This window comes from Eptatretus burgeri, chromosome 3, assembly GCF_056783735.1.
Source record: "Eptatretus burgeri isolate ZD-2024b chromosome 3, Ebu_testis_v1, whole genome shotgun sequence".
In the NCBI taxonomy this organism is placed as follows: domain Eukaryota; kingdom Metazoa; phylum Chordata; class Myxini; order Myxiniformes; family Myxinidae; genus Eptatretus; species Eptatretus burgeri.
The window spans coordinates 39,694,569-39,718,604 of NC_140963.1; the positions used below are offsets into that span (position 1 = coordinate 39,694,569).

Genomic DNA, 24,036 nt, shown 5'->3' on the forward strand with positions numbered 1-24,036 from the left:
TCCCCGCCTCCAAGCGCGATGAATGTGAATTCCTCTCAGGAAGGAATTTGGATCAAAAGAGGTTCACGCCCCTTTTTGCCGCCCCAATGGCTGAACAGAGGGTGGCGTGGCCCCGCCTCCAATCGCGTTTTGATCCTGAAATTTGCATACAGGCTCCTCCTGCGGCCTATAAAGACGCGAGCATAAGGCGACTCGGGGAGTTCGCTCGGTTGAGTTGCAGGCGGCTGGTCGGGGCAAGCGAAGAGTTAAAGTTCGAGTCAAGTGAAGACGGCGGTCGGCAACGAGGTTGCGGTGTGGGGGTCGCTCGTCTCGTCGCGGGGTCCAAGCCAGTCAGCCATTCCCCTCTCCCTGAGCATCAGCAATTCCCCCCCCCATCTGTGCTGAGATAATGCCGGGGGGCCCCGTTCCTCCCCCACCCTGAACTTGGTGCCAACAAAACTGCTTGCGCGGAGCACGCCGGAGAGGGCTCGCCGACCACGCCAAGGGCACGGAGTCGGGGCGCAGCGGCGCGGACATTGCGGCTTGTCCGCCATCGCGTCACGAGGACGCGGGTAAGACCTTCTTGGTCTCGTGGACCTGGCCGCTCCTCCAGGTTCCACGCACTTTTGGTCCCCGGACCTGTCTGCCTCCTTGCCTGTGAGGGTGGCTTTCTTTCCTTTGCTTTTTGGAATGAGTAATGTGGCGCCGAGTCCCGACAAGTGGAACTGTACAAGTGTTGTTAATAATTGCCCCTTTTATTCGGTCGTATTGCATTTGCTTTTGTTGCATTTTGTCTTGACTGTAATATACGTGCCTTCCGTGTTTCCGTAATAAATGTGCATTGCTTGTTGAACTGTTTCCCGCTTTGCTTCGTCTCCTTCCTTTTATTGAATCTCCATCTTGCATCACGTAAGGGATTGATAGTGGGTTTAAAACGCCCAGTAAATAATTGGAACCGTCAAGGTCGACGATAACTCCGCTCGGTTATCCCTGTAGTACGGAACGAGCCGCTCAAGCGGTTCGTGTCCAGAGTCGACCTGTGGCGTGGTACAACTCCTCGGTATGCTACTCACGCGAGTACTTAGGTAAATCGACCATTCGGCGATCAGACCCTTTTTCGCGCGGGTAGAATGCGGACTGAGTTGTGGTGAGGTTAAACCCCCACCGGTGACTGGCTCCGGGCGGTAGTTCCCGGAGGGTCACGACTGAATTGTCCGTTCCGGTGGGAGAGGCGGCCGCTTTTGGCTACACGTGGTCGTTCTCACGCCGGCGGGTGCGAATTCGCAACAATATATATATATATATATATATATATATATATATATATATATATATATATATATATATATATATATATATATATATATATATATATATATATATATATATATATATATATATATATATAATATTTGCTGCGGTCTTTATTGTATGGTGTTATTTATTTATTCCTACCTTTGAACCAAACGTTCAATAAATTTTTGTGAATGCATCGTCAACATCTCAGTTAATGGCTGTTTGTTTATTGCAGCTTGAGGCCCGAACCTCTTATTTTATTTTATTTAATATTCCAATATAATTGTCTTTCAAAGTTGTTGTTTTAGCATTTTTTTGGAAAATTTGCTTCCTCAAATGCCAATCTTTATCCTTTTCTTCAGACAGTTGCCCAGTTCATCATAGTCGTTTTCTCACCTGGTTCCCCTCACCATCGTCTGACGGTTCTCAGCCAGTGTAACCTTCAAATCCCCTTCATTTTGTTCCCTCAGCCAAAATCTGTCGAAGAGCTGCTTCAAATGCTGGAGAAGGGCAACCAGAACCGCACGCAGCACCCAACAGACACCAACGCCTCGTCTTCCCGCTCTCACGCTCTGCTACAGGCAAGGCTACACCACAAGCAGCCCACTAAGCTGCTGCGAGGATCAATACCTGCATGGGGATAGGCCACATGCAGTTTGTATTCCACTGTGTGTGTGCGCATGCATGTGCAATATCCCCCTCCCCTCCCCCCCTCGAGGATTGCATTTCTTAATGGTACGTTCAAACATGTTCATATTCCAGTTTTAGAAGGACCTAAATTGATATACACATTGATATGCACACTGCCTAAACAACCATGATGTCGATGGAAGCCAAAGATAAACTGCAAATCCAAAAACATTGCTATCCAAAGTCTACAATGATCGAAATAGATAGACGTGGTAACATGTACGACCACCAGTGACCATAATACAAGCTTGTCTTGTCATAAATCACATTGGACAATTCACCTCTCAATGTGGGATGTTGCACTATTCATCATCCAGCTGAGTCGTTCATAAAGATTAAGTTAGGACTTTGCTGCAGAGGGATAACTCCCATGATGATCTCATCAATGTATGACTCAAGTTGTAGCACTCTTAGTGATGACAAGATTGGCTTTTCAACCAACTTGAATGCCGGTCCACCCGAACAGGCTGCCCGTTCCCAACCGATCATACTGCCGAATGACTCATTAAAAAAAAAAAATGCTCCCCACCTCGTCTCCAGATTATTGCCTGCCAATCATTGAAGTTTCGGCAGAATCTAGGTGCATCTTTGAAAGAAACATGATGCCAACGGTTCACCATACAGATATGATGCTGTCACCATTACATATGCTACTGTCTATGGTGCTGTATTAGACTGATCCAGAGCAGTGGTCTTTCTGGACTTGATACCATTGAGGCATGGTGCTTGTTACCTCCACCGTTGAAGGTGGAAGGAGGTTATGTTTTAACTCCTGTTTGTTTGTTTGAGTGCAGGATGTCTCAAAAAGTAGTGGACCAATCCGGATGAAATTTTGTGGACAGGGTGTGTGACGAGCACGAACCGATTAGATTTTGGTGAAGATCCGGATCCGGATCCGCCAACGAGAATTTTTTTTAAAAGTGATTCTTCACCATTGAGAGATTGGACTCAAAAACGATATGTAGCATGATATCTCAAAAATGTATTAGGCCAGATATGTTCTTGTGCATCAGGCATTACAGGGTGGAGGTATGCGCTTTACCGAGTGCCCTTCAAGTTTACTTTGAGTTGATATGATGACACCTTTTTGAAGATTCTGATCAATGTGCATTAATAATTGTTAGATGACAAACTTTGCTTCTTCTCAACCAAACCAAGTTGTATTAAAACAGTCCGTGTTGTTGTAATAGTAGAAAACGCTCGTGGAGTCTTTAAAAAAATTGTTGATGTTCATCACATCCATATATATATATATATATATATATATATATATATATATATATATATATATATATATATATATATATATATATATATATATATATATATATATATTGTAACTCCTGAATGCGTGTTGGATTTTTACACAGTGGTATACTCCATCCGGTTAAGAAATTTCTCATTTGTAATCCATCATTCTTTTCAGTTGAAAAATTTGATATTATTTTGTATGCAGCCTCTGGCTTTTGTTGTCATCATTGTTGGAAGTGTGGCTGCTGCTTATGCAGTGGCCCTGTTATGATTAAGCTGGTACTTATTTGCCAACCTCAGAAGGACGACAGGCTGAATCCACCCACCTGGTGTTAACTCAATGAGAGTAGCTCAAACTCAATACCCTAGGATCATAAGTAGGAGCTCAAACTCGATACCCTAGGATTGTAAGTCAGCCACCTTTCCTGCGAATCCAACACCAGGCTTTTAAAAGTTTATGAGGTGTTCAATGAAGATGAACCTTCACCATTTTTCCCATTTAATGGTTTAATCATATTTTAAACCTTTGTTTAATTTCTCCATAGCCATTTTAAACCATTATTTAGGTCTTTTTTCCGCCGCCTTTATTTTGAAACCAATAGATGCCAATCGTATCTTTGCAAATGTGTGGTTGGCAAAGAAAATTATGATTTTTGTGAATTGTTGAAGTGACGAAAGGTATCTGAATGGTGGGCTTGTTTTTTGTGATCTACTTTGGAGGAGGCTTCTGGTCACAGATCACCTTGATGTAAAACACCTTGGAAGAAATATCTATAAGGTCTTGCTTTCCTTTTTCATTTGATGACATTTGAGTTGAATGGGGTGGGGGGGGAGGGGAGGTGGGAGGTGTGGGTGAGGTGGGGGGGATTGGTGTTGGGGTAAAGGTTGAGGTTCAGTCATGCTCAGACAATGGGGCTGATGTTCAGCAGGTGGCGCTCATTACACAGTTGGTCATGTTCTTAATGAAATTTATTCTGACTTGGTGTATAATCGGTTTAATATACTCATGTGACTGGTAGGTCAGGTCAGGAATGAGAACATGCGCCGGAACAGCGCGTCGCTGCATCCACTTTCCGCCGGTCCTCGAGGGGCCTCCGTCTGACCATCCCCCAGGAAGATGCCTGGCCCATCCCCATCTCCTTGACATGCTGATCAACCTGCTGCAACCACGAGGCACGTGGTCGGCCCGTTGGCCTCCTCCACTCACAAAGCTCCCACGCTGAGAGAATCTGGTGAGCAGGATCAGTATCAGAAAAACGAGCCACATGTCCATACAGCCGCAGCTGATGCTCACGGACGATGCAGGTAACAAATCTCATCCAAGTCTCTCTCAGCAACCGCTCGTTAGACACAAAGTTTGACCAGCAATAGCCAAGGATTCTCCGAGGAGACCTGGTACCAAAGGAATTTAGTCTCCGTCTCAGACCCCTGGTCAGAGTCCAAGTCTCATATCCACAGAGCAAGACTAAAAGCACGAAGGACCTGAAGACTCACACTTTCGTCAGCCCGCACAGATACCGGCAGCGCCACACCGTTATCCAGTGAATCAATTACTCCCCAGGCATCTGTTGACCTCTGGCTCACAGCCAGCAGAGACATGAATATCGCTGCCAAGGTAAGTGAATCTCTCTGTGACCTCAACATCCTCACCACAAACAGGTACATACAGAATAGCAGCATGCAAGATGTCTTTGAAAGCCTGGATCTTGGTTTTGACTCAGGAAACCTGTGATCCCAGCGGCTCCGACTCCTCATTCAGCACCTCGATGGCCCCTAAATGATATCTAGAGTCTCCGCAAAGATGACTGCATCATTTGTGAAAACAAGGTCAGAAATCTTGACATTCCCAAATGATGCACCACAGCTTAATCTCTCCAACATCCTCACCAGAATCCAGTCCATACAAGCGCTGAAAAGTGTGGAGGTCAGTGCAAATCGCTGATGAACTCCAGTAACAACTGGAAATAAGTCGGAGGTGGTACCACCACATTTCACAGCACTCTCAGTACCAGAGTATTGTTCAGACATCAGATTGATGAGTTTTGGTGGCACCCCATAAAGACCAAGAATCCTCCAGAGGACATCCCGATTCACTGAATCAAATGCTTTACAGAGATCAACAAAAGCTGCAAGCAGCCCCTGCTGAAACTCTTGTCTGCGTTCGGTGAGGACCCGAAGAGCAAGGATACGGTCAATCGTTAACTTCTTTGGTGTAAAGCCTGATATGACTGCTCTGGACGCTGGTGCTCAAGCAGATGGTGGCGAACCCTATCAAGAATCATCCGAGCAAAGACCTTGCCCAGCACTGAGAGCAGCGTCACCCCTCGGTGGTTGTTGCAGTCTTGGCGATCACTCCTCCCTTTCCAGAGAGGGACAACAAGGCCCCTCTTCCAGTCAGTTGGGATGATGTCTGTGTTCCAGGAAGAGAACAGATCTATATGCAACGACATAAGTACAGCATTTCCACCAGCCTTGAGAAGTTCAGCAAGGATGCCCCAATCCCAGGAGCTTTACCCCATTTCAACTGGTTCACTGCAGCCTGTGTTTTCACAAACAAAGATGGACCACAGTTGATTGGAGGGTCAGCAATCGGAATTGTAACACCCCTGACATCCAACTCGACAGCTGGTGGATCAGCCTGGTACAACCGCTCAAAGTAACGGGCCCAGCGGGCCTTCACTTCGGACTCTTCCTTCAAGAGCCTACCACTCTCTGCTCTAACTGCAGTGCACCAATGGGTGGGCTGGGAGGAAAGCAATGCACCACTTCCCTTGTAAGCGGGACGAGAATCACTTGACCACAGGTGATGCTCTATGGCCTACGCCCGCACAGATTCCTCGCACATAGGCCTCCTTGCCCACCCTTAGTTCATGTACAGTTTTTGCCTCAGCTCCCTGAACAGCTCAACTCTGCCATTCAGCCCTGCGCTGCGGCAGAGATCAGTGGTATCCAGTGTCCCTTGAGACATAAAATTCTTCTTTGCAATGCTGATTATGAAACGCTGGAGCTCAGATGCTAACAGAGACAAGGTGATCATCCTCTCTTAGGGATAGGACATTCCAGGCACCCACCCGAAGGGACCGCGTCAGGTTAACCCAAGGAGACTGCCGTCTGGTGGACGACACCTCAGCACCACTCCGCCACACACTACCACAATCTGACCCGGGAAGGTTACCCCGTGGTTTCCCAACTATCAAAGACTGGGGGTCCCAAAGGCTTTGCCCCAATTCCGTCATCCGGTGAGCTGTCCTGCGAAGGGCAGCTGCACAGGAGGTATTCCCACGATGTGGGTTTTCAATATACATTTTTATTTTTTTATTTTGTAATGCTTTTGGAATGTTTTGTGGAAGGAAGGGTTTTACGGTGGCCGTAGTGCAAATCCTGCCACCAACCTCCCAATAAAAAGTCTTCCAACTGCAGGAGGACGTCCACAGATACAGTTGGGCACTAGATATGGACGGCTGTTGGCTCACAAGGAGCTCCTCCGCTCTTTGACAGGTTTTGTTCTTCATCCTGCTGGGTGTCCATGTCATACACCCTCCTCACCAATAAACTTGGTGGGGGGGAGATGGTTTAGTCACCGACGACTCGACCATGGAACAGGTTAGTACAGGTTTACAATGCTACCTGTAGCAAGTCACAGATGTAATCTGACCTGACAAGGAATGAGCTGCCCAGCAGGTGGTGCTCATTACACAGTTTGTCATGTTCTTTTTATTTTTGAAAATTTTTTGAAAAAATGAAAATTTTCATGAGTTGGTGTATAATTGGTTTAATGTATTCATGTGACTGGTAGTTGCACGACTTCTCGACCAAAAGCCACAGAAATGGATGAGATGCCCAACGGTGGTGGTTGGTGGTGAGTCCATGGTGCTGCGAGAAATGTGGGTGGACTTTATCTGTCGAATTGCAGACCATGCACAATAATCTGAGCTAATTTTCGAATCGCACAAGGATGGGTTTCAGGACTTCATGAAAAAATATTTTTGATGAAGATGTTATTTTCACCGTAGAGATGCTGGCGGAACGAAAGCAGAGTTTTGTTTCCAATTTCAACATCTATTTAAGTTTTTTTTTTTTTTTTTTTTTTTTTTTTTTTTTCCTCATTACAAAGCGTTTCATTGTTGGCCGAATGGTTCCTCTTTCGTTTAAAACCAAGCCGTTTGTTTTATCTTTGGAATCCAAAATTCGGATTGGCCAGTGGTTACTTGCTATCCAAATTGTTGTGCTGTTTTTTTTTTTTTTTTGCTACTGGTCTTGTAAATGCAAACGCACACCTGTCCAGCTTGCTGAGCGAGAACACCATGTTATTATCTCTTCTTCCTCTTTGTTTTGATTCTCAACCGATGGTTGCACAGACTCTTAGAGCCGCACTCGGTAGAGCGCATACCTCCTCCAGGCTGAACGGTTAACGTTTTGTACCCCACTGATGGGCTGGATCTGCATATGGACCTTAAGCAAAAAAAAAAACATCCGTTAATCCAAGCATCTTTTTCTCTTGCTCTACCCATAGTTGCTATCCAAATTCTTTTCAGTTTCATTAGGTTTGTCCAATTATGAAACGTTGGTTTTGCTCTTCATTTAACACATTTATCTGCATGCCTTGCTCGCTCACCCTCTGTCATCTTTGGTACCCACCTTTGTATTATAACAAGCGATCACATTGATTGTTGCCGTGGTGATCAGCCATAATTGACGACGTATTTACTCATTTGGTGGTTAAATATATCAAGTTTGAAAATATTATTATGATTTCTTTTTTTTTTTTTCCCCCCTTCGTTTCAGTGTTCTTTTTTGGGGTCATCAGAGTTGGCTATTTAATTAATGTCCTGGGCAACCCCGTAGCACGATCTCACCCTTCGGCGTGTTAAATGTAGGCTCAGGTTGATTTGCTCGGTGGAAGTTGATTATGTTGGTTTGGCCTGAGGGGAAAACTCCCCTTGCGTGACTGACTATCAAATACACAGACACGCGATGATCTTCTCGCTCTGAATTCTAATTGAAGAACAGCTGTTTGGTTTGTACTACAATAGCCATGAACTCTATGGTCCTCCAATTCTATTTTTTGCATTGATATACAGTGTAGCCCCCAACGTGCTTTTCATGGCTTGTATGCATGGTTTAATTGTACATTTTAATTTTATTCAATTTTTCTAATTCGATATTTATTTCATTCCGAATTGACACATCTCAACATGTTTGCCAAATGTATAAATATTGATTTAACAGCTTTATTTCCTTTTTACCTTTGAATATCTCTCAACCAAGGGGGGGGGGGGGGTTCTCATATGTGGGAAAAAAAATCTAAAATGTCACCTAAAGTGAGGCCAACTTGATTATTATTTATTTGTATGCAGCCTATGGCTGCTTGGCCGCATTATTTTTCTGGGGTCATGGCTGTGCCACTGATGTAATGCCCCTGTTACCAGTGAGCTGGTACTCATTTTTCTGACTGACTTAAATACCAACATAATTATTGATTCATTTCTTATTTTGAGGTTGGGGGTGGGGGGGCGTAGGAGGGTGTAATTGTGTGCAGCGAGTTCACAACCTTTTAATCCTTGGTTAAATATTGATAACATGTGATCCCACAGATATATCTGAAGCAAGAGGAGCATGATCCAAGCTTAAAGCACAACGTCCTGATCTCCAAGCTGAGCCTCATTGACTTAGCTGGCTCTGAACGTGCATTGGATACGAAAAATTCTGGTCAACGTATGCGTGAGGGGGCCACCATTAATTGCTCTCTTCTTGCCCTTGGAAACTGCATCAATGCTCTTGCTGACTCCAAGGTCAGTAATTAGTTGGACCCAAGTGGATGTCCAGTGGGTTTTCAGTCACCTACCACTTTCACTGGAGGATTGTTCTTCATATCTGTCTGTCCATCTGCCTGTCCATCTGTCTGTCCATCTGTCTGTCCCACCTGTGGTTTTTCCAACTTTTTTTCCCCATACCCTTCAACATGTTCAACTGAAACTTGGTACATTGCTTTATTATGACAAGTTAAATAACAAGCCGGTAGGCGGACATGGGTCGTCGATCAAGTCGAATTTAGTCATTTTTCAGCCGTTACTAGCGAACAAAAGCGTCCATAGCAACGGTTCTTTCTCACACATGACTAGGACATACCATGAACCTACCATACCAGTTTCATGTATATCTGACTCAGTCTCTGAGATATAACGAACTTCGTTTTTTTATTGTTTTCGACCAGGGTTCATTCAGAGTCTATCTTCTCTGACAGTTTTCATGGGAGCGGGCTGAATTTTTTTGTCAAGGAGGGTGAATGTGTTGCCCACAAACGATCATAGTTTGATTTTTGAATTTCGATATTTTTATTTTTTTAGATTTTTTTTAGAAAATTCAAAGGCCCGTTGCGAGGCAATCGAGGGGCCCATAGCAACGGTTCTCAAACGCGCACAACTAGGTCATGGTATGAACCTACCACCAGAGTTTCATCAAAAATCGGCCTACGATTAACGGAGTACTGGCCTGGACAGACAGACAGACAGACAGACAGACAGACAAACCTAACGACGGAAAACCTGACAATAAGGGTAGTATAGATAGATCAACTACCCAATAAGTAAAGACCTTTAAGCCTGGTGTTGGCTCAGTGGTTAGGGTAGCAGCTTGGGATCCAAGGGTCCTGCATTCAAGCCCCATTGGTCACTGAATTAATACACACCAGGGGGTTGACTCAGCCTGTCATCCTTCTGAGGTCAGCAAACTGAGTACCAGCTTGCTGGGATATTTGAGCCATTCGAGGTCAGAAAATCATCCATGGCGGTGGATAGATGAGGCATGAATTAGCAACTGCTAATATACTTGCAGAACGGTATGAAGTGCACTCCGCCTTAGGGGGGGAGGGAGACCGGTTCAAGTGAACACCGCGATCTACAATAGGACTGGCAACCACTGTAGATTATTTCTGCCATCGAGAGGCAAAATGCCCAAGTCCGCTCGATCAGATGATGATGAAATAATAAGTTCGAGTTTCAGGGCGTTTTGTCAATTTTTAAATTATGCCCATTTCAAACTTACAAAATATCATCTATTATACATGAGTCAGTGTTCAGCTGCCCTGACTTCCACCCCACTGGTTTACATCCATTGGCTGGACAGCTGGCCTCACTCCACCCCAATAAATTCACATGCTGCCATTGTGTGAAGCAGCATAGATTGGCAAGCCTTAGGCCTTAGGCTTTAGGCCTGGGTGTTAGTCCGTGGCCCAGTACAATTGGAATGATCCCAGGTACTCAACCATGATGTATTATACATGCACACAAGCCATGCACATGTTTTTGCTTCATGAATGTACATGGGGTTATTATTTAATCTGAAACGGACAAAGCCTAGAAACGAATGAAACATGGTGGGTAAGTTTCTTCTTCTTCATTTTTTGTTTTCCAGTATCTGCTTGACTGTGCATTTAAACAAAGTAATTTTTATCTCTGGTTTATTATCATACTTGTCTTTATTGGTTTCTTGTCTGCAAAAGATATCAGTAAATGAAAATTGCTTTTCCTCTTATTTTGCTGAATCGATCCCAATATGGTGCATTTGTTTCTTCTTCTTCATTTTGGTTCTGGTATTGGTTTGAGTGTGTGTGAAAAGCAAACTCGGTTTTATCTCCTGAACATTCATTGGGACTGGTAGGGGACATGTATTGAAAAGCAATTCTCTGTCTCTATCTCTGTCTCTATCTCTATCTCTAGATCTCTTTCTCCATATAACTATCTAACTCTATCTCTCTCTGTCTAACTCTATATCTCTATATCTAACTCCATATCTCTATATCTAACTCTATATCTCTATCTCTGTCTCTATATCTCTTTCTCCATCGAACTATCAAACTCTATCTCTCTCTGTCTAACTCTATATCTCTATATCTAACTCTATCTCTATATCTCTTTCTCCATCTAACTATCTAACTCTATCTCTCTCTGTCTAACTCTATATCTCTATATCTAACTCTATATCTCTATCTCTATCTCTATCTCTATATCTCTATATCTAACTCTATATCTCTATCTCTATCTCTATCTCTATATCTCTTTCTCCATCTAACTATCTAACTCTATCTCTCTCTGTCTAACTCTATCTCTCTCTGTCTAACTCTAACTCTCTCTGTCTAACTCTATCGAACTCTATCTAACTCTATCTCTCGCTCTCTCTATATCTGTATCTATTTCTCTATCTATATCTCCAGCTATATCTCTATCAACAGTATATCTCTATCTATATCTCAATCTACATCTCTCTCACGACATCTCTATCTCTCTCTCGACATCTCTATCTCTCTCTACATCTCTCTCTACATCTCTATCTCTCTCTACATCTCTCTCTACATCTCTATCTCTCTCTACATCTCTATCTCTCTCTACATCTCTATCTCTCTCTACATCTCTATCTCTCTCTACATCTCTATCTCTCTCTACATCTCTATCTCTCTCTACATCTCTATCTCTCTCTACATCTCTATCTCTCTCTCTCTCTACATCTCTCTCTCTCTCTACATCTCTATCTCTCTCTCTCTCTCTCTCTCTCTCTCTCTCTCTCTCTCTCTCTCTCTCTCTCTCTCTCTCTCTCTCTCTCTCTCTCTCTCTCTCTCTCTCTCTCTCTCTCTCTCTCTCTCTCTCTCTCTCTCTCTCTCTCTCTCTCTCTCTCTCTCTCTCTCTCTCTCTCTCTCTCTCTCTCTCTCTCTCTACATCTCTCTCTCTCTCTCTCTCTCTCTCTCTCTCTCTCTCTCTCTCTCTACATCTCTCTCTCTCTCTCTACATCTCTCTCTCTCTCTACATCTCTCTCTCTCTCTCTCTCTCTCTCACCCACCTCTCTCTCTCTCTCTACATCTCTCTCTCTCTCTCTACATCTCTCTCTCTCTCTCTCCTAATCTCTCTCTCTCTCTCTCTCCTAATCTCTCTCTCTCTCTCTCTCTCTCTCTCTCTCTCTCTCTCTCTCTCTCTCTCTCTCTCTCTCTCTCTCTCTCTCTCTCTCTCTCTCTCTCTCTCTCTCTCTCTCTCTCTCTCTCTCTCTCTCTCTCTCTCTCTCTCTCTCTCTCTCTCTCTCTCTCTCTCTCTCTCTCTCTCTCTCTCTCTCTCTCTCTCTCTCTCTCTCTCTCTCTCTCTCTCTCTCTCTCTCGACATCTCTCTCTCTCTCTCTACATCTCTCTCTCTCTCTCTCTCTCTCTCTCTCTCTCTCTCTCTCTCTCTCTCTCTCTCTCTCTCTCTCTATATCTCTCTCTCTCTCTCTCTCTCTCTCTCTCTCTCTCTCTACATCTCTCTCTCTCTCTCTCTACATCTCTCTCTCTACATCTCTCTCTCTCTCTCTCTCTCTCTCTCTCTCTCTCTCTCTCTCTCTCTCTCTCTCTCTCTCTCTCTACATCTCTCTCTCTCTCTCTCTCTACATCTCTCTCTCTCTACATGTCTCTCTCTCTCTCTCTACATGTCTCTGTCTCATGTACTGCAATAAGACCCCGACATTCATGGGAGATGTGTTCCTGGAAAATGCCACAAATTTCAGGGCATTGTTTCGATGGGGAAAAAGGGTAGTTGATTTTTAAAAAAAGTATTTTTATTTATTTTACATTTCAGGACTCGTCTCCTATATCCACCACCACTAATATTAATTCTTCCTGGGACTTCTTCCATAGAAACCTGCTCTCTCTTATGCACAGATTCATCACACCTCGTCTTCAATTATCTTACCCATCCTCCTGCTCTTGGTACTCTGAATCCTGTGGTGAGGCAGTTGCTTTGACAACTTGCATTCTCCTGGAAGGTAATCTCAGATCATTCCACAAAACCTGCAACAAGTGTGTTGTCCACTCGCATGAAAGCCAGAAAACATCTGTACAATCTCAACAAATGAACTTTCATACTTGTCTCCCTCCTCTAAAACCTGGTGGCACTTTGTCAAGTCTGTTTCTGTTGTATAATCCCCTTGCTTCAAATTGCACCACAAGGACCATGCCCAGTTGGCGTCTGGCTTTGGAGGCCAATTTTGAAATGTGGCTTGCACAAGAGATGTCATGGTTGAGAGTACGACTCCAGAGTTTTCGTGACTGTACCTCTTTGAGAGTGTTGGTGAGAAAATAGGGAGGGTTTGCGCGCGCTCACACACACACACACACACACACACACACACACACACACACACACACACACACACACACACACACACACACACACACACACACACACACACACACACACACACACACACACACACTTCTCAGGATTTAAAGACATATTGCAAGGTTTGTCCAGTTTGTGATTTTTGTCGAGGTCTGACGAAAGGGAAGAGGCTGCCGTCTGTCTATCAGAATGATGAGAGATCTCCTGGCAGAGCAGCATCATTAGCAAAGTGAAGGAGGATTTTTACAGAGATCATTGATGAAGATTAGGAATAACACTGCCTTGGGGTAATCCAGCCTTGATGGGGAGAGAAGATGAAAAGGTTCTGTTGAGAGCCACACGTTGTCTATGAGAGTGGAGGAAGTCAGTAATCCAAGAGTAGATTTGGCCTTGGATTCCACAGGCAGACGGTTTGGAGAGCAGGGCTAGATGCTCGACTGTATCAAAAGCTCTATTTATGTCGAGAGAGACGGCCCTGATCTGATGTCTGATATTGAGGGCCTCCACCATTGTTGTGAGAGTAGAAGCAGCATGTCCGAGGTAGTGTGACCAGGTCTGAATCCAAATTGATGATCTGAGATGAGGCTGTTGGAGAAAAGGAATGATTTTATATCAACTGCAATGATGGATTCCATGACTTTGCTGGTGATTGAAAGTACAGTTAGCTAATTGGGCTGTAGTTAAGGGGATCCATTTTTGCACCTTTTTACGTAATGCTGTGATGTTGGCTGATTTCCAAGCAGATGGTAAATGACAGGGAGGAAGTGCAAGAGCAGCAGAGCAGGTTTTCAGTCCACATGAGCTGATGCCGTCCGGTCCAGTTGCAGAGTCAGTCGAGGGTTGCCAGAAACATTTCCACCTTTACAGTTGTAAAAGACACACAATTCAGGAGCAGTTGGGTACAACTATGAAGGATGGGTAGAGAGATAGAGAGATAGATAGATTAGGGACACAAGATTTTGAAGCAAACACAAAATTGAGGCTTTCGCCTTCTCACGAGTGGAGTCGGCTGTGTTGCCATTTGAAGTGAGGGATGGGATGGAAGGGGAACATACACAGAGATGGACTTGACAAGGTGCCCCCCGTTTTTAGAGGAGAGACAAGTTTGAAAACTTATTCTTGCTTGGTTAGATGTTTCCTGGCTCTCCTGAGAGTTGACACGCCCTTGTTTTGGGCTTTGTGGAATGATCTGAGGTTGCTTTCGGTCGGATTTGCCTTCTCGGAGAATGGAAGTTGTTTTAAAGCAACTGCCTCACCACAGGGTTCAGAGTACCTAGAGCAGCAGGATGGGGGAAGATAACTGAAGATGAGGTGGTATGAATCTGTGCATAAGAGAGAAAGTTTCTGTCGAAGAATTCCCAGGCTGAACTACTATCAGTGGTGGTGGATATAGGAGACCAGTCCTGAAGTGCACAACAACAACAACAACCACAACATACCCCCACAAAGTGTGAATGTAGTAGCAGGTCGCATTTTATAAGCTGTGAATACTCGGGGTTCAAGATTGTCAGTGTTCCACAGTACCATACTCCTCACAGAGCATCAGTGCTGCTGGAGCAGCTTCCTGAGCAAGGTTTACACCAAGTGGTTTGCCATTGCCTTTCCAGCAATAGTTATGGGAGAGATTTTGAACTTGGCCATGGTACCAGTGATAGTTCGCTGTCGGGTTCTTTAAGGTCCACCAACCAATGTCTGCAGACGGGACTCCTGTTTAACATCCATCTGAGGGACGGCAGACACAATGGCGAATCACCCCTGCCTGCGAAACACCGAGATGACGGTTTATATCTGGGCCAAGATCGAAACCCAGGCTTGATAAATGAGAGGCGAGTGTGCTTACCTCCAGGCCTTCCTGCCCAACCCCCAGTTGGTTTACCAAGACGAATGTTGGCAAACTTCAAGTGATTTGCAATGAGACAATTGAGATGGAGTCATTTGCAGAACAAAAGACCACGAATGAGGTTGCCCCATGTTTTTGTTCGATTTCTCTCGGATTTAATTGGGTTTGTCAAATTAAAACTGCGGTCTTGCTCTGCATTTAACACAACATTTATCGAACGTGCAATGTTCTCTACACAGTATGTCAGTTCTGCTTCTGCAGTTTCTTTTGCAAGTCTTGTCATCCCGGGCGGTTCCATGCTGTATGTACAAATCAATAAATAAATAAAATATTGAAGCGAATGTATTTTTGATGTGGAGGAAAAGTATAAACAAAAAAGATTCCACTTTTTATGTACTTGCGATTTGCATCTTGCCCCACCTACTCGTGTTGTCTGTGTATTCCACTGAATGTCGTAAAATGCAAAAAATGTGTTTGCCATGGCAGTGTAATTTCTGACTGCTTATGTTTTAAATATGTTTTCAGTTTGATAGTATTATTATTATTATTATTTATTTATTTATTTATCCTGCAAACTGGTATGGTCGCGTTTATTTTAGGGTACCATTAGTTGTTGTTATTATTATTAGCTTTCTAAAATGATTTCTCATTGCAGAGCAAGAAACAACACATTCCATATAGGAACAGCAAGCTAACGCGCCTGCTAAAGGACACTCTCGGTGGGAACTGCCAAACCATAATGGTTGCGGCTATCAGCCCATCATCTGCCAGTTACGAGGAGACTTACAATACCCTGAACTATGCCAGCCGCGCCAAGGATATAAAATATATGGTAAGAGCTGTCAGTTTAAATGCCCTCTTCATTTGCTCCATCTATTCGAATGCACGGACAGGTTGGATATAATTTGATTTGTACCTCTTGGAAAAATACCATGACGAACACACTTTTCATTCGTGTTCATGTCGTTCATTCATGGGCAGCACATGGTTGCTGTGATGGATCATTCCCGGGTGTGGCTGTGCCATTGATGCAAGCACCCTTTAGGTTAGAGCAGGAATTTGTAATTTGTTCAGAGTGCCGGCGATAAGTCTTCTTTTCTTCGGAAAAGGTACCGTGGGATCTTTAACCTCCACTGACAGCTAGTGCTGGCAGATGGGACACCCAGCTTGATGTCCTTCCTGTAGATGGTGAGTACACTAATGCCTTGCCCTGCATGTGAAACACCATTGTGGCAGTTTAATATATTTGGGTCTACATTCAAACCCTCACAGCTCTAAGGAAGGCGTGCATACCTCTAAGGCTATCCTGCCAGCCCTGGAGATATGGTGCAGTATATGTTCTCCCCTATGTTGAGGTCTTTTTATTTACTCATTTTATTTTGCTTTTATTTTTTTTGCTGATAATAATTATATTTAAAAAGTGTCTGTCATGATCGTGTAGTCACCAGCAATTTCTCGTCTGGCTGTGGTTTAAGGTCATCCCGGTATGACACGGACCATTTGATACGGGTGAGACGTTTACCTATGCACAATGGCCACTGCACCCTCCTTTTTCCCGCCAAAAATATCCACGGTGATTGCTGCCAGCTGCTTGTTGTGGCATTTTTGTGAAACCTAGGCACATGCTCGGCGGCCTTGCTCGATTGCAGGTTGGAACGCAAATAAAACTGCAAAATGTCACAAACAACTCAATTTTTTTGAACGTTCAGAAGGCCGGCATAATGATGTTGCTGGCAATTGCCTCTCCTGCTTGACATTTCGAGAGGGCGAGACATCCAATATTACTTATCTGCAGCTTCTGCAAACAGATGTACCGATATGTTTAAACTTCAGTGTGGACTTTGTGCGCATGCGTCTGCACTCGTACAAATGTATGGAGGCAGTAAAAGCCGTTCTGCACACTCTGTCAGGTGGCCACCTGTCGTGCGCACAATTTCCGAAGGAAAACGTGTTTTGAAGGGCTTATCAACCTGATGACGCAATTACCTTCCTGATATGATCAGCAGCAACTATTTTAGGGTCTTATCGACGTCTATGTAGGGGTCCACCAGGAAGGACTTGATTTCCTGAAGTTTGTGTTCAATGGTTATATTCCTTCTACAAATCGAGCATGAAAGGAATTATCAAGTTCTCCAGCTCAGAATAGGCATACAGTTACCCTGCGTAACGTGGGCTCGCTCCCCTTTCCTCAAATTCGCACAATTCACCGGCTATTTTAACTTCAGAATAGAATACAAGACCCGTCGCTTCACTGACGGAAATACCAATCTTTGCTGTAATGGCTAATCAAAGGACAAGAGGAAAAAGGTTTCCTGGGAGTGCAGGTATAACCAGCATCACAAGTTGGCGTTTGCAGTTTCGCCACTTGTACCCATGTTCCCATAAAAAAAAATCATTTTCATCACAAACCTTCCCAGGATTTCCCTGAATCCACCGTAGTTGGATTTCTTGAAATGTGTTCATCCGTTCTCAAGTTGTAACATGACAAACACACAGACAGACACACGGTTCATTTTATAAAATCGATGATACCGATGGACAAACAGGCAGTGCCTCTCGCTCGTCACGCATTGACATGACAGATGCCACATCTCACAAGCGACCGAAGTAACTCCATTGCTCTCCCGCTGGGTGTTGTACTTTTGAGTAACTTACATGCCCACCATGACGGGCTCGCTGTAACATGGTTTGCATTTCATTCCATGAAACAAACTACCGAAAAATGTCGTAATCAACCTTCGTGTTCTTTTTTTGCCTTTAGTTTATAGTTCTTTACAGTGACAAACATACTTTACCAAGCCTCCCCTCCCCCCCCCCGCATTTTTTTTTTCTTTTTGGTTTCATTAATGTTTATCTGGTCATGTTTAATTTTGTGATTTACAAGAACAGATAATTTGAAGACATTGTACACTCTATTTATTTATTTTACTTTTTTGGTGTGGATGAATTAAATATGTGTGTATATATATATATATATATATATATATATATATATATATATATATATATATATATATATATATATATAATTATTTTTTCCAGATCTCAGTGGAAGTGTTTCTAACTTGGAGCCCTGTATGTCAATTTATTCAGTCGTCGTCTTTAATGGCCAAAATTATTCCCATTTCCTGTGGGGTTGGCCAGGGGAAGTTTTGGCCCAAGACTTTCACGAACTGACTGGCCAGGTCTGGCGTTCGACTAAGGTTTTGGCAGGAATTTGGAATTTGTTCATGGTGCCAGCGATAACTTGTCTATTCTTCGCACAGGACACCGTGGGATCTTTAATATCCCCCAACTAATGCCGGCAGATGGGACGCCCGTTTAAAGTCCTTCCAAGTGACGGCGCACACATTGATGAATCGCCCTTCCGATGAAACACCGGATGACAGCTTATAGCTGGGTCGGGATTAAAACCAAGGCGAGACGGTTTAGAGACAAGTGTGCGTACCTCTCGGCCATCCTGTCAGCCCATTTTCTTCATTGTAAATAAGGGAAATATCAAATATATACCCTACCACACTCGTACAAGTTTTTATCTGATACGTTTTAAGGCACATGGAAGAGCTGTTCGATAAATGGATCACACACATGAAGACAGACACAATACAGCACAGGATTAGACAGACACAATTCGGACAAACAGCCAGTGACCTTGAGGAAAGTGATGGAACTTCCTGGGGTGCACTGGATACCAGAGATGCCATCTGTGTTGCACATGCTTTTCTCTACACAGTCTGCAGGGCAATTGAGGAGACATCTCCCCCCAATGGATGCCAACGCACATGATGTATCTGTGATCTATCCTCTAAACCAGGGGTTCCCATACCCAGGGTTGTAGCACAAACATGGAAGAATTTTTTTTTTAAAGAAAACCTCAAAATTCCGCTTTATGAGGTGGGTTTTCACATCAAAAACATTTTCTTCGACACCTTTCATCGTAGGTAATGATACCATTTGGGTTGTGAGGCGAATGTGATTTCAAATTTTGGGTCTTGGACAGGAAAGCTTGTGAACCACTGCTCTCAACATTCTGTGATTTAGACTCCTATCCTCTTTGGTACAACTGCCACGGTCAGAATAATACCTCCGACCTCCCAGCGGATGCTTTAACCACGATGCCACCAAGTCTGATATATTGGGAAAAACTGTGGTGTAAAGTTTTTTTTTTTTTGTTGTTGTTTTAAAAATATATATTTAATTATTTGTTTAATTATTTGTTTAATTATTTATCTATTTATTTATTTTATACTTCACTGTGTAAATGTTATACTTCACTGGAAAGGTGTAAAGGAAATATATTTATACTTCACTGTTTGTTAACAAATACAACTATTATGATGTGAAACTTCAAATGAAGGTTGGCTGCCAAGAAATGATTAATGTGAAATTGTTCTCCACTTCCTGGTACCCGCTGAATTGATGTAAAAAAAAAAAAATGTGCAGCTGGTATCGCATGATCCGAATGTCACCAATTTCTGATGAAAACTTGTGCAATGGCTGTCCAGTGGGGTTTTGTGTACGCGGTTTGTCAAATGTAATCACCGTCGTCCGTATGTAGCACGTGGCTGCGGGTTCGCATCAGTTCTCTCAGGGCTGCGGCAGTGCCACTGATGCAGTGTCCCCTGGAGGTTAGAGCAGGAATTTGTAATTTGTTCATTGTGCCGGAAATAGGTCGTTTGCTCTTCGTGAAGGGATACGTTAAAGGGATCCTTAACGTCGACCAACTCGTGCTGGCAGATGGGACTCCAAGTTTAATATCCATCCAAAGGATGACATTCACATTGATGAATCGCCCGACGCGCGAAACATCAGGATGGCAGTTTATAGCTCGGCTGAGATTCAAACCCAGGATGGACAGCTCAAAGGTGAGTGTGCGTACCTCTAGGCTATCCTGTCAGTTCGTTAAATTTGATAATGGTTACTCGAGTTACAAGAGGATAAAGTTGAATAATAAAATCTTGATGATCCATCACAAATACTTCAAGCACTTGATGCATTGAAAATGTGCCAGGCTTATATAAAAAAAAAAAAATATATATATATATATATATATATATATATATATATATATATATATATATATATATATATATATATATATATATATACACGTCAACTTGACCCAAATGTCACAGTTTGTAACACATTAGCATTTGGTTGCTCTTCTTGAAGTAACTGACAAAATGCTCTGCAGAATCTTTCTTTGAGGAAAGGCAGTCTTACATAATACAAGATATCTGCCTGATTTACACCCTAACTCCTCACACCTATCTCTTACCCATTTCTGGGTCTTCTCACACCTATTTCCCCATTTCCCCCATTTCTCTTTCCTCACTCTGCTCAACCCTTGCACCTCCCTGTTCCTCCCATTTTTGCTGTTTTTAGTTGAAAAGCAATGTCCTGCATTCTGAAAAACACATCGGTCGTTACTTTAAAGCCTACAAGGATCTGAAGGAGGAGGTGAGGCTTACGTTTTTATTTGATACATTTCCCCCATGTTATGTAATCCCAGGCTTAAGAAGAGCTACACAACATGCTGTGAAAGATTAATGCCCTCAAAACCAGAGCGTGCAGATGCAGGTTAACGTTATCTTTTTCACAAATGGAGTAATTGTTAATTGCACTCTGAATATCTGAAGTTGGCATCCTTTTGATGAATGTTTGTTCATCTCTGTTGACCTTAATATGATGGAAGTTCCATTCTTAAGACCAAATAATTTGTTTGAACTTGGTTACATAAGCAACCAATTTCTGGTCAGGACCAAAAAAAAAATAAAAATATCTAAAATGGCTGAGATATTCATTTCTTCAAAGATTAATGTCAACATGGAAATAGGCATTTGCTCGGTCAAACCGGTGCGCTCAGAAATGGAGTTGTTCCTGGAGCGGGGTCGATGCAATGGAATGGTGTTGCTTTTTCCCATGGAATGAGGGTGGAACGTTGATGACTCTCGGCTTGACAGGGTTTGCTGAAAATTTCGTGCGAGTTGGTGAATGATGCCAGCAGAGCTTCAGAAAGTCTGGAGATTGGGGGAAAATCTAGAACTTTTGATGGCTCTCGAAGGGAAGAATTTTTGGGAGCATGGCTGCACAAATTGCGGGAACGATCATTTCATTCGCCCATTGGTTACACAGTGAGCGTGCCTCAAAATCCGTCGTCCTTACAAAAAGTAATTTGTCATAAAATCTATTAAACCGAGGTGATCAGATTTAATAAAATCTATAAATAAAGGAAATATCGTTGTGTCTACAGTCCCCAGTCAAATATGCCTAACCACAGGGGGTTTGTAATCCAAATAACAACAGCTTTTTTTTGTTTTTTTTGTAGCAAATTCTGTCAAAGATGAAATATCTTATGAGCCATAATGCATGCAAGCGCTATTTCAATAATTGAATAACAGGACAGACACACACATCCATATAAATCGATACATTTTTACTGATGTCTGGTCTGCAAACTTTTTACATACTTGCAGAGTACCCGCCCTATGGGTGATCTTGTTCGAAGTATGCAACACGTTCTTCTGATACATACCTTTATTTGGGCAGTATATAGGCAACTGACAGCTCTCTGTAGTCAAAAAAAAAAATCTGGGTTATGTGCAAGAAGTAAAAACATACCTATTGCTTATAATTCAAAACACCTAACTGCACTGGAAATGTGGGGACAGGAATACTGTCCTGTAAATGGTGGAGACTTGTAATACCAGGGAAAACCTGGAGGCGGCGCTACGTGATACACATTTACATAGAGAACTTGCATCCTCTTCCCTCCCCCACCCCAAGACCACTGGCAAAGATAAATACACCTCTATACATTAATTTGGGTCACACTGATCCTATGTTGCAAGTCTGGATGTAATTGGCCCAGAACTGGAGGAGTAGTAGCATAAAATAACACACAAACACCGGTCCGTGAATTACAGTGAGGATAAGGGAAGAAAGCGAGAAGTGATTATGAATTTAACGTTCAATCTTTATTTAGTTTTAACATTGTTCTTAACAAGCGGGGACAGGAACGACGCAGGCATGATGGGCTGAATGGCCTTCTCATGTGCCAAAGTTCCCTGTGTGTCTTCATGTAACATTGTTAAGAAGGGGAAGAAATGGGGAGGGGAAGACAGAGTTGTGGATGGGGGTGCATGCAGTTGGAAGAGGGAGATTGAGATGTTTGGAAAGTGGGGGGAGGGGGGTTGAGGACTTGGGGTTGGGAGGGGGCTTGTGTGTGTTTTTGAGATCGGCTAATAAAAATGCAAACGCAGTCCACATGTAGTTTCAGTTTCAGTTTGATTGTAATCCAAGATGGATCGCAAATGTGGTGATGTCACATGCACACCCTCTATTGAAGGGGAAGTTATCAAAACAACATCTTGTTTGTTATTTAGAAACCAGTCATTCATTATTGGGATTCTCACTTACCTGCCCAACGAGGTTCAGGGTGTTGCTGGATTCTTAGAAAGGGGTTCAAATTCTAAACTGAGGCTGTGGAGCGGAATATGCACGAAGCACATTGTGTAATCGTGCTCGCAGAATTTGCCGGTATTCGGATGCATTTTCCTGTTTGGAATTGCCAAAGTTCTCAAATATATTTTATCCTTTCACAACACTCACAAAGGGTTTTCTGAAAATAAATGAGAAAAAGTGGGTTTGATCGATCAAGTGCTTAAAGAGCCGCATGTGGCTCCGGAGTAGCAGGTTGCAGACCCCCTATAGGCGTTTGCCGGCTCTACTGAGTGAATGTTGCGAGGATGAAACCAAGCGGTCATTTTTACTCCAGGACCGATAGTAAACGCTGGTCCATGCTTTGGCAAAGTCCAGCACCATGCTCGTTATAAATCAGGATTGTTACCATGCCACCAATTTTCTCCTCCAAGGATTCCAATTAAATACAAACTAGCATCTAAGACCCGTCGCTTCGCTGACGGGAATATCAATCTTGGCTCTGATGGCTAATCTATTGGACAAGACAAAAGAAGGATTCCTGGGAGATCCTGCCCTCCGTATGGGGAAAACCAGCATTGCAAGTTGGTGTTTGCAGTTTCGACATGTGTGCTTATGTGTATACCCATTCACAAACCCACCTTTTTTTTTCCTTTCTGTCTTTTTTTACTCCCCCTTTCCTTTTGTTTTTGCATCACAAACCTTCCCGGGAGTTCCCTGAATCCACTGTTGTTGGATTCATTGAATTCTGTTAATCCATTCTCAAATTATAACACGACAGACAGACAGAGACACGGCTCCTTTTATAATATAGATGTTGGCACTGCAAGATGGTGGGAACACAAGGTACACCATGCCTTTTTAAAGAAATAACTAATTTGTTTAACGCGAGCGGCACAATACTCGATACGTGGTGAGCAAGGAAACGGCTATGCGCACATGTAGTCAAGCACCCGACTGGGCAGGTAAGAGGGCTTGTGGGGGAGCATGGGGTGGAGAAGAACCTCAGGCCATTGCATGACTTGTACAATCTGTCACAGTGAACGGTACCAGACTACAGTGCAAAACGTCGGTGCTAGGTGCAGAAGGGTTGAGCTGTCCCAGGCAGAAGTTTACAAGCGACGTCTCGGTGTTGGACGCACGCCTCTGCTCTGCACTTCCTTGCACGGAGTAACTTGTAAACTTAATGCCAATGTTGAAAGATGTCAAACCCTCGTCTCCACAAATTTGTAACGAATCTTCCGTGTGAATCTTCGAGCCAAGAATCACGACGATGTTGAGAAGGAAACAATTTGGTGTTTAGGCTTGGAATTGTTTTAGGTTAAAAATTAAAAAAAAAAAACATCGATGTGAAGACTAACGAATTGCAAGTCGGCTGTTTTTTTTTTGGGGGGTTCTCTCTTG

General features: G+C 43.3%; 1 protein-coding gene across 6 annotated transcripts in view; it reads left to right on the forward strand.

The window, feature by feature from the left end:
• The window catches only part of LOC147029739 (kinesin-like protein KIF18A), a 171,306-nt gene that overhangs the window by 58,141 nt on the left and 89,129 nt on the right, over window positions 1-24,036 (forward strand). For 5 of the 6 annotated variants that reach the window (XM_085873015.1, XM_085873017.1, XM_085873018.1 and 2 more), the window contains 4 exons: window positions 1,746-1,856; window positions 8,811-9,008; window positions 15,848-16,024; window positions 20,578-20,652. In XM_085873015.1, coding sequence (XP_085729141.1) covers window positions 1,746-1,856; window positions 8,811-9,008; window positions 15,848-16,024; window positions 20,578-20,652 — 561 coding nt within the window. The remainder of the gene's footprint in view (window positions 1-1,745; window positions 1,857-8,810; window positions 9,009-15,847; window positions 16,025-20,577; window positions 20,653-24,036) is intronic. The other variant, XM_085873016.1, reaches the window with a different exon arrangement.